The following is a 12,242-nucleotide window of genomic DNA, read 5'->3' as shown; positions in this document are numbered from 1 at the left end:
TTGTTAACTCCTCCTTTAACTAAATTTAACTAAAAAGTTGAGGTGTCAACACTGGAGAGAAGCACATCCAGTTTTTATTGTATTGATATGTCCAACTTTTACAAGTTGGATTTAAATTCTTAATGGCCAAAGATCTCTTTGAGCTCTTCAACTTGTAAAATTCTTATTGTATTGATATGTCCAACTTTTACAAGTTGGATTTAAATTCTTAATGCCCATTAGCCAAATTCCTACATTCGTAGGAGCCGGGATTCGATCCCGGGTGTGATAGTGCTTTCTACAAATGGACTTACCTCCTGCCACTGCACTAAGGTCACTTCACATTCTTAATGGCATTTTATAATGTAGTTTTACTAAGGGGTATTTCTTTTTTTTTATAATGAAAATACTGTAGCTACTCCTACAAAATAGAGGTTACTCTATTTATTAGTTTTGGTATATAAGTTATTCAGGTTATTCTCTCAATTGACCCTACTATATTAATGATTTAATTCAGAAGTACACAACATTAAGTATAGTCCATATCATTACAAAATATAATATTATTACAAATTAACCTAAATTTATTTGCATTAAAGGTATTAATGTCTAATCAGATTTATAACCAATTGTCATATTATTCAAATAACCAAATAATGATAACAATTATTCTTAACCCATTCATGATATCTTGAATTATGGATTAAACCCGAATTTTTGTTTTTTCAAAAAAAATATTTAACATACCGTTATTAAAAATCTTTATCATAAACAAACCATAATTATCATTTTCTAACAAAACTCGGGTTTATAACCATTATTAATCAAATTACACTTATTATACACCATCTCCTTACGGAAAAACAAAAATTTGTGGATTTTTGTTTACAGATAGTGGAGAATTTGAATTTCAAGTTCGGTCACGAAAAAAACAGTTTATTAGTAAATTTTAATGTTCAAGCTTAACTTGATACTTTTACAGAATAAGATAAATATTTAACATATAAAAAATGACCAAAATACTCTATTTTTTTTAAATAAATATATTTAACATATTTATAGCATATAATGATTTGATGTAATGAGTTATGATCTTTATAACGCACGACGGGTTAAATATAAAATATTATAATTATATGATGAGATTATTTAAAATTAATAAAAAATATCAAAAATTATTGTAATATAAAAAATAGAAATATTTTTTTTTATAAAATAAAATTCAACCCGGCTACTCATCTAGTTCATTCTAATGTAAAATAATTTAAAATGAAGTGTTAATCCTCCATTCAGACTTCAAATTATAATTTTTTTAAATTAAATAACCAAAAATAATAGGAACACTGAACTTCTATTTCAATAATGATTAAAAATTAAATTAACAAAATAAACACGAAATAGAAACCCTCACCTCACATCTCTCTCTATCTCTGTCTCGTTGTCATATATCATTTCCATTTCGTCGCAGGTCGTGCGCTCGGGAAACTTACAATTCCATTAATATCGAAACAGATCTCTTTGAGCTCTTCAAAGATCAAAACTTTATCCAGAGAGCGAGAGAGACACGATATGAACACGAATCACATTCAATCTCTCAATCTTCTCTAAAGGTCAATCATCATCCTCTCTCTATATTTGATTTTGATCATCATCGTCTCTTCTTCCCATTACATCGGATCGATGCATCATCAACGCCATAACTGTCTAAAAAAAATCGTTGCTTTACCAATTCCCAATGCTGTTTTTGATCTTCTTCTGGGTTATAAAAAGTTTTGGTCTTTTCTGGTTCCTGTTTGATTAAAAAAGACATGTATCTCTATGTTGCAGGGATTTGTTTTTCTTTTTGGCTCTCTTGATTCCGCGGAAAAAAAAAGATGTCTAGTTACGTTGGTGTTCTTGTCTCTGATCCATGGTTACAGAGCCAGTTTACACAAGTCGAATTGCGTACCCTTAAATCCAAGGTACTCTTAGATCGCGCTTCTCTTTTAATTTTCTGTGTGCATTGAAATTGAAACTCTTCTTTTTTTGGTGGATTTTAGTTTGTTTCGAACAAAACTCAATTAGAGCGTTTCACTGTTGGAGATTTACCTCCTGTGTTTGCAAAGTTGAAAGCTTTTAACGGTACCATTGATGAGGATGAGATCAAATCTGTATTGGACAAGTCTTATTCCAATGCTGACGAAGAAGTCGATTTCGAGACCTTTCTCCGGGCCTACTTAAGCGTGCAAGCCCGAGGTGTCGAGAAAACAGGAGGATCTAAAGGTTCCTCTTCATTCCTCAAAACCAGTACTACAACGGTTCATCATGCCATCAATGAATCTGAGAAGGCTTCCTATGTTTCCCATGTCAATAATTACTTGAGAGATGATCCTTTCTTGAAGAGCTATCTTCCCATCGACCCTGCAACCAATGCCTTCTTTGACCTTGTTAAAGATGGTGTTCTTTTGTGGTATGTATTCCTTTCAATTTTTGCTTTTCGTTTTGAAATTTCTTAGTAGGTCATCTTTGTCACTTTTTTTTTGCAGTAAGCTTATAAATGTTGCCGTTCCTGGGACCATAGACGAACGAGCTATCAACACAAAGAAAACCCTTAACCCATGGGAGAGGAATGAGAACCTTACTCTAGGTCTCAATTCTGCCAAAGCAATTGGCTGCACCGTTGTCAACATTGGCACACAGGACATAGCTGAAGGAAGAGTGAGTAAATTACAAGGATGATATAAATCTTTTGTTCCTGTGCTTGGCTTCTTCATCTTCCAATTTTGATTGATCTTTTTTCTTCTTCTTTTTTTGTTGTGAAGCCATATCTCGTACTTGGGTTGATATCTCAGATTATAAAGGTACTCACCATTTCTTGGTGTCATATAGTTCATAGGAAATCATATGATGGTTACATTTTGTTCAGTGTTGACTTGTTTATAAAACTTACTAACTCCTGACATTTTTGTTGTTCTTGGGGTATAATATCAGATCCAATTGTTGGCTGATCTCAATTTTACGAAAACTCCTTCGCTTTTCCAATTGGTGGACGACACTCAGGTAAATATATTTGACGTATTTTTGACGCTTTCCGCGAGGATTTGTTGTTATGAGACTGAAACTACATAAAAATCTTCATGACGTTGCAGGATGCAGAGGAGCTCATGGGATTGGCTCCTGAAAAAGTTCTGCTAAAATGGATGAATTTTCATCTGAAGAAAGCTGGTTATGAAAAGCAGGTTACAAATTTTTCTACTGATGTGAAGGTAACTTGTCCCTGCTACCCTTTGTCCTCAATAACATATATTCCCTTTATTATACCCAGCATTGCTCATGAGTAACAATTTTATAAAAGTCTTGACCGTGATGTATTTATTCCTTGTTTAAGGTCCATGATTTATTTCTAAGCTAAGAATGTTATGAAGTGCATTTTCATGTTTATCATGATCTCAGCTTTCTTTTCTGTTTTCAGGACGGTGAGGCATATGCATACCTGCTTAATGCCCTTGCTCCAGAACACAGTACACATGTGGCATTAGATACTAAAGACCCCACAGAAAGAGCAAAAAAGGTTCTTGAGCAGGCTGAGAAGCTGGATTGTAAACGATACCTATCTCCTAAGGATATAGTGGACGGCTCAGCAAACCTTAATCTTGTTTTTGTGGCACAAATATTTCAGAACAGGTCAGTAAGCAAACTTGACTGGTTGCTTTAAATAATTTGAGTGTATCTTTCCAGTGTTTCATTTATTTTATTATTAATTAGCTCAAAATTCCATTGGTGTTGCATGATAAAATTGTGGTACTATTTGAATTTGATTATGCCTCTGATATTGATTTGACGGGGTTCCCAAACGAGTCAGAAAAAGCTGATAGTGATTTTTCTTTTGCTTCATTACTAGTGCTATTTTCTTTGTTGCAGGAATGGATTGACTGTTGACAGTTCAAAGACGTCATTTGCTGAGATGATGACAGATGATGTGGAAACTTCACGAGAAGAAAGATGTTTCCGCCTATGGATTAATAGTCTTGGCACTGCCACTTACGTCAATAATGTTTTTGAGGATCTGAGGAATGGGTGAGCTATGGATTTCTGTTTGAGGACGTTTTATTTTCTATCTGCTTGTATCTGAACCTCATCTCCTTCAGGTGGGTTCTTCTTGAAGTTCTCGACAAAGTTTCACCTGGCTCGGTCAACTGGAAACACGCAAATAAACCTCCCATAAAAATGCCATTCAAAAAGGTTGAAAACTGCAATGAAGTTGTAAAGATCGGGAAGGAACTGCGCTTCTCCCTTGTCAATGTAGCTGGTAATGACATTGTGCAAGGAAATAAGAAACTACTTCTCGGTGAGTTCTCATGAAAAGCTTACCAATAAGATAATGCATGTCCATCTATCAGACTCGTCAGCTTAAAATATATTTCTTGCAGTAACTATTAGCATTTTTCGTACCGTTGCTTCTCATCTATAGTCTGTTAGTTTCAGTTGTTTCGAATTGGTAGAATGACATGTATTTTATTGTTCCATCTGCAGCACTCTTGTGGCAACTAATGAGATATACAATGCTCCAACTTCTGAAGAACTTGAGATCTCACTCGCAAGGTAAAGAAATTACAGATGCAGATATTCTAAACTGGGCGAATAGGAAAGTGAAGAGAGGGGGCCGAACTAGTCAGGCTGAGAGCTTCAGGGTAAGTGTCAACTAAGTAAGGATGTGATTCATGGAGAGCCATCTTCGGAAACCTATAAGTTTGATGGTTGCTTTTCTCTGATATTAGGACAAGAACCTGTCAAGTGGAATGTTCTTTCTGGAACTTCTTAGTGCGGTAGAGCCAAGAGTTGTCAACTGGAGCCTCGTTACCAATGGCGAAACAGGTAAAACTATGATGTTTTAACTTCATTGCCTATTGTTTCTGGGTGCTTTTTATTCTCAGGTGTTAAGTCAACTATTAATTGTCAGTACTGTTCTGAAGAGTGAGTTTCTTTTTGTTGTAATTGACACTTAATCAGAGGAAGATAAGAAGTTGAATGCCACATACATCATCAGTGTTGCACGAAAGCTCGGATGCTCCATATTCCTGTTGCCTGAGGATATCATAGAGGTAGAGATATATACATAGTGAAACAGGCTTCAATGCTTTAAAGGGTTTTTTCTGAGTCAATTTACTTATGTGTGTGAATACAGGTGAACCAGAAGATGATGCTTATTTTGGCGGCCAGCATCATGTACTGGAGCCTCCAGCAACAATCAGACACAGAGTCTAATGTCTCAGAAGATGCCACTGATGAAGGCGATGCAAGCTCTGTTGCTGGTGAAATCACCAATATGTCCATCGATGGGGGTTCTGAGTCCAGTCCCACCTCCCAGGATCAAGAATTGCTGACAAAGGCAGGCAAGGATGAGGATGAGGTTGATGGTGAGAATAATAAAGATGCATAATGCGTTTGAATGTTAATTTGATCGCTCTTTTTTGGTTTTGGTTGCGTGAAGTTTTGAGCCTTGGATTTTTTATTGGCACAAAGGAAATCCAAAAGAAAGAAAGATGAAAAAAGGTTTGATGTATACAAACAAAGAGGCTTTTTGGTTCACAATGTAAAACTAATTGTGTACCTAAACCTCATTTTTGAATTGTGAAAGTTTTATTTTATTTTTTGGACATCTTTTTTTTATTTTTGAACAATGGTGGGAAATAGTAATGAAGTCATCTACTTGTTGGCTATTTAATTAATTTTATTTTACTCATACTATACTTTCATAAAATTTTATACATTTTTTAGAGCTATTAATTTGTTAAAAGTATCTTTTTATTGACATACCTTTTTTCAAAAAAACCATATTTTTGGTCATTTTTATTTTTGTCATCCTTTAATTTTAAATGACCATTTTACTCTTACTTGAAAAATATATTAGTCAACAAAATGAAAAAACAAAATTTCGGACATATTTTCCCGCCAAAAAAGAGTATCACTTTTTCTAAATAACATATTAATATGTATACAAATTTTAAAATAAATTAATTAAAAACCATATTTGTTAAATAACATATTAAAATACTAATTAAAACCCAACTTTTGAATTTACAAAACGAAAATGTATATTTGTTATATTATTTTGTAGTCTTTGTTATATAATCTTTTATTAAAATTGTGTAATTTTTTTTTATTTTTTGTTGTTTATAATTAATATGTTTGTATAAATAACATAAGATTGGCCGACCTTTTCATCAGAATTATTCATTTCAGAGATAGATTTGCTAACTTTCGTATTAGATATATTCCTCGAGAGGATAATATTCGTGCCGATAAACTTGCGAAAATGTGCAAGAGCACGAGGTTTCTGTTTTTCCCATGTAAATTCGTCGGAATCTAATTGGCTCTCTCTCGAAGAAAGTCATCTCCGATAACTTAATATATGGGGTTTGATTGACAAAAAAAAATAAAAAATAAAAAATAAAATAACATATTAATTATATAATAGGAAAAGGAGTATCAATTTTGAGTATTTAAGGGATACAAAAAGGAGTATCATTTTGTATAACATGGAAAATGAGTATCATTTTTCCTAAATAACATATTAATATGTATACAAACTTTCAAATAAATTAATTAAAAACAATATTTTCTAAATAACATATAAAAATATTAATTAAAACCCAACTTTTGAATTTACAAAAGGAGAATGTGTATTTGTTATATTATTTTGTAGTCTTTGTTATATAATCTTTTAGTAAAATTTTGTAATTATTTTATTATTTTTCTGTTGTTTATAAAAAATATATTAAAAAAGATTTCAAAATTTTTGGTCAATAACGGTTAATAGTGGTCAACGCCGGATTCAAGCAAAAATGATTTAGTTTTCACACTTATTTGATATTGAGTTAATCTAAAAGAAGAAAAGAAAGAAAGGAACAAGTCTACATATAGTGATTCAGAAACTGAGATCTAGATGTAATTTCTGGATAAAATTGAATCAAATTAATAAATACTTATTTTAATTAAATCTTCAATACAACCAACCCAATGATTAATACAATCTTTATTAAAATGTAAATGTAAACATTGAAAAAAATTAGTATATCATTCTTAGTTCTTTTTATTGCATATTGGAACATGAATTAATACACACAGCAGACTTCTCCACATCTATCTCCATATCTGTTCATAATACACAGGTACGGACCCGCACGTACGTGCGGGGTTATTTTTACATACTTTTTTAAAAAATTAGAAAATGTTCACGTAAACCTCTACTAAGACATGCATAAGTGTATAACATAAAACTAGGTAACAACCCGCACTATGTGCAGAATAAATTGATTTAAAGAAAATTATTATAAATAAAATTATTCTCCTAGAACCAATATTTGTTTGTGTCGAACATAATATGTAACTAAAGTTTTTTTATTAATTTATTCAAATCTGCATTTTTCGTGTAAAAATATGTTTCACCCGTACAATCTTTGAATGTATAAGAGGTTTTATGATAGAGAAAATATTGATAAAATGTTACTATTTATTGCAAAATGTCTTTTGTGTGGTTTAAAAATCAAATTCATATCTCTTATGTTTTATTATGTAACCATAACAACATATACTAAATTACTCGGTAGTTTTATTCAAAAAATTTTATTATCTGTTAGTAACAATCGGATTCTAAACTAAATTTTCTGAAGATAATCTAATTTATTAATTTAATATTTTTGATTAGGCTATTTAAATCTTTTGAGTTAGTCGATTTGTTAATATGACAGATTATTACCAAAAAACCATTGTGAAAAATTAATGAAATTCTAAAATCAACGTATTTGTGTAAGAATACATTTCACCCGTGATATATGTGAACGTGGTAAAAACAACATTTATAAAATGTTACAATTTATTGCAATATATATTTTTGTGTGTTTTAAAAATCAAATTTGTATTTATGGTTAATTGATTAAATATAACAATTTTGCATAATCTAATAATCACTAAGTTTATTTATAATGATAAGGGTTATTGTCTCATTCCTTTTTAATAGCACATAGATTAATGTACAATTAGAACATATATTTCTATTTGGTTATCAATATTTGCATTTTTAATGAAAATCACCCTAAATGTTGAGATTAATTAGTTTCCATACTTAGATATATATAAATAATCACATTTCATGATATCCCCTAATTTGTTGTCATTTTTATATTTATTTATGAATATATATAAATCTATATTTATTGGGAATAAGTTTCTTTTAATGAGTTGGAAATAATTCAGGGGTACTATACTTCTTTTTATAATCAATTATAATAACTATTGAAAGATTGTTATTTAAATTATTATGGTAATAATACTAACATAAAAAATAACATTTTGTTTTTATATGATTTTGTTAAGAAGTTATATGTTTAATAAGTTACATATTCTTTATTTTTATTAACTTCATTTAGCTGATATGTTTTTATAGCCTTTTTATAATATTTTACTTATATTGATTTTAAGAAATCAATATTTTTATATTGATTTCTTAAAATCAATATAACTTTGACTTGTATATTAGTAAGTAAAGTTTAGTGAAATTTTGCCAGAAAATAGTATGTAATTATTTAATTAGTTTTAATATGTGATATTTAAATTTGTTTGAGAAATGATGACATATCTAATTATTATTCGGGACGCTTGCAAAATTGGACCCCTAACTTGAGTCAATTGCAATGTTAGACCCCTCTTTTTCTCTCTCCAACATTTGCCACTTTTTCCCTATTAAATCCTCGGTCATTCATTGTATTCACAAAAATGCTATTATTTCTGATTTATTTGAATATCTTGCAAAAATGTTTATTACATCCATATCCTCATCTTTTTCTTTTATTTACGGTTGTGCCACCGCCATCAATTTTCCAACAACCATGAACAACCAAATGTGAAGCTTTTAAAGCTTCAACCACCTGAATTTGTAAGCTTAAATAACCCCCAATGCTATGAGAACTTCATTTTCTTTCATCTCCTCTCATTTTAATCCAAGAAAATTTGCAAGTGCATTCATCTTGTTATATGTCATGATTCTTGGATATTGATTAAATTGGTGCTGGGTTTCTTCCGTGGTGACTAAAGATGACGTCCTCAGTGCTTGACATTGCGAAACAACCACCGATAAGGTTATTTTCCGGTAGATTTTGTGATTTTCCTTGATTTTTTTGGCAAAATTAGACTTCATTTGTTAGTCTAACCGTCATAATATCATGTAAAGTCTACTATGTGGTCAATTTTGCAATTAAAAATTTATCGAGTTTCGATAACATTGTAGAGAACAAAGGGCAAGAACAAAGCCAGGACGTGAACAAGAAGAACCGAGAAGAGTACATGGCCAATGGTCTTCCATTTGCTGTTTGTTCTACTTTGCAACCTGGAATGGTTGAACTAGCTAGTTACATATGCTTATTTCCATAGATTTTTAAGTTAGCTACGTCTTTTTTATGATAAACATATTCTTAAATATATAAAAACAGGCATTATTATGGAGTGAGGTTCGGAATTAGGTATTAGAACAGTGAAAGGCACCACAATACACACAAACATCACTGTATCTGACTATTTTGCCCTTATGCTTAATGAACAAGAATTTATATTTCTTGTACCGATCGACGCAATGTGATGACATGAGAAGCGTCTGAGAAGAGAAGCAACAGAAAGCGTTTATAACATTTTTTTTTGATTTCGTTCATCAAAATTTTTTAATAAAATACATAATGTGTTTACTGTCCACACCAACACTAATATTTGTTTTATAAGTGAACTATATGTATCTTATTAGTAATATTGTGTCAATAAATTAATTACAATTTGGTTTTTCTAGGAAACTAGCTGAAACAAAGCACTACATCTACATCCAGTTAGCTATAGACACAAAAAAAAAATACACTACTCATTTTTTGTATTGAAATGATGAAGTCCATATATCCAGATGATTGGTCCACGTCATCTTTCCATGATAACTGGCTGAACATATCTTTAGAAACAAAACAGATTATAAGAGAAAGAAGAAGAGGAAGGAAGTAAACACCTTTGACCTTCCCATGAAAGTGAAATTAATATATTGCCTTTAAAAGACGTTGAAGAGAGTTCAACATTTGTTTCACCTACAAAAATTCAGATCAGCATAGTATACTAAGTGAATAGAACACTTTTGAAACCAGAACATCTTCATAATGTTTGTTTATAACTAAGTTGGCAACTATGTCATGTACCATATGTTGGAGATATCTAAATTTTCTGTCCATCTAGACTAAGATGGTTCAATGAACCCAAGGGAAATCAATATAACAATACAGTGGTGTTCATAACTATACCCTAAAACCAAGATGGGTGAATGAACCCAAGGGAGAAAAACTTAACTACGATGTGGTAATCAGAACTATACCCTAAAGCCAAAGCAGATGACTAAACCCAAGGGAAACCAATTTAATTTTGCTGTGGTAATCAAGACTATACCCTAAAGCCAAGGCAATGGATGAGAACCCAAAGAGAAACCAATTAAACTCGCAGTGATAATATGTGCATTGCCAAATATTATTTCCTTATGTTTTGACAAAGATTTAAATTCCTTAGCGATTGTTAAAACTGAAACGAATGAGAAGACAACATAATTTGGGGGCATAGACGACCGTGGGAGTAAAGACCGCGAAGATTGTAGTCCTGAATTCGGTGGCCTTAGTTTTCATGATTTCTCTGTCGCTACTGCAACAAGCGCAACCACACTAGATCAACACATATTCCTAATTTTTGCCATGATAGTAGGAGTGACGCTCTGGAAATCAAAGCGGTGTGGAGTCGGACTGATTGATTTTGGTAGAGAGCAAAAGAATTGAGTTTGCTGTCATGAACAGTAAACCCGTTTCCCCAATTTTAAAACTTCAGTCTGTCCATAGAAGAGAGATCGGCAATAACATTAAGAAAACGAGGGTAAAAGAGTCATTTTGCGAGTTTTGAGTGATTAAAAACAAAAACTATTTCGTGAATGCGAGGGATTTAATTTTCTGGTACCCTTTGACCAAAAATACATTTCTCAAATCTCTCTTTATAATATTTATTTTATTTTTTTGTTTTCTTTTAATCAGAAAATTAAAAAATTACTTTATAGCCCTTAAGATTTGTCAATATTTACTGACCCAACCACCAATGTTTCGGATCTCCACCCATATCCAATAACCTAATGGATCTACTACAACTCACTTTAGTTTAATTTTCTTTTAAAAGATCTAAAACTCAAAAAACTTCATCTCTCTCATCCTCTCTCTTTTTTTTTGTCGCTCTCTCATCCTCTCTTTTCTCTCATTTTTTCTCATTTTCTCTAGATTCTACTTTTCCAAAATCTTCTCCATTTTTTCACTTTCTTAATCAATTTTCTTCATATTCCCCATTATTGGCATTAATTTTTTTTTTAAAAGATTGATTGTGAATTTAGGGTTTTTGAATTTAGGATTTATGAAAAGAGATTAGGTAATGCAAAAGTCCAGGAAAACACCAAAAAATTCACAATCACGAGAACCAAAAACTCTATGTTTCATATCCAATGCACTAGCATAAAGGAGAGTATGCAGGTATGATCATGAGAAGGTGTGGACAAAAAGCACAAGGCTTGATGTAAATCATCAATGAAACTTGATTTCTAAATTGAAAACAGAATTATATTCCATACGTAATAGTATCTTTCTTTGTGAGACAAAAACTTTATATACAAATGGATCTCATAGGTACAACTGGATTTTGTATGTACAACTGAGACTATTTCGATACAACTAGAACTCTTACATATAACTTAGACCATTTTGGGACAACTAAAACTCTTGTGTACAACTTAAATTGATGAAATTTTAAATAAATGAATTTAATAATTGATGAATTTAAAATTAATATAAAAATAAATATGTGTTCCAGTGTAAAGAAAATAAATAATATAGTACGTTACTTAATACATGGAGCCGCAAAAGAAAAACATGCTTGAAAAAAAAGTTAAAATATTGATAAATTTTTCAAGTAGTTGTACTCAAGCTTTTAGTTGTATTGATGTTAACACAATTGTACTAGTAGATTAAAAGTATAAATAGTTGTACTCAAATTTTTAATAATTTTTTGCAATTGAACTTATGATATTCGGTAATTAAAGTACAATTACTATACTTATTTATCAATATGTTTTTAAAAATATGTTATTTGTCTGTTTTCCATAATAATGTGGTGATTATTTACAAAGTAATCATAAATGTATAAGGTAGTTGAAGTAAAAATATGCCAATAGGATAAAT

General features: G+C 31.1%; 1 protein-coding gene across 1 annotated transcript; it reads left to right on the top strand.

The window, feature by feature from the left end:
- Positions 1-1,440: 1,440 nt before the first annotated feature.
- Positions 1,441-5,701, top strand: LOC104724004 (fimbrin-5). The gene is made up of 14 exons (XM_010442454.2): positions 1,441-1,589; positions 1,807-1,940; positions 2,019-2,428; positions 2,505-2,676; positions 2,781-2,819; positions 2,950-3,018; positions 3,108-3,224; positions 3,431-3,642; positions 3,880-4,035; positions 4,107-4,306; positions 4,492-4,649; positions 4,737-4,833; positions 4,969-5,060; positions 5,144-5,701. Exons 2-14 carry the CDS (start codon positions 1,854-1,856, stop codon positions 5,396-5,398), a joined length of 2,064 nt encoding a protein of 687 aa, XP_010440756.1. The 5' UTR covers positions 1,441-1,589; positions 1,807-1,853; the 3' UTR covers positions 5,399-5,701.
- Positions 5,702-12,242: the final 6,541 nt, after the last annotated feature.

The sequence above is a fragment of the Camelina sativa genome, chromosome 11, assembly GCF_030686135.1.
Source record: "Camelina sativa cultivar CO46 ecotype springtype chromosome 11, ASM3068613v1".
Taxonomy (NCBI): domain Eukaryota; kingdom Viridiplantae; phylum Streptophyta; class Magnoliopsida; order Brassicales; family Brassicaceae; genus Camelina; species Camelina sativa.
This window is presented reverse-complemented; position numbering and strand designations above follow the sequence as displayed.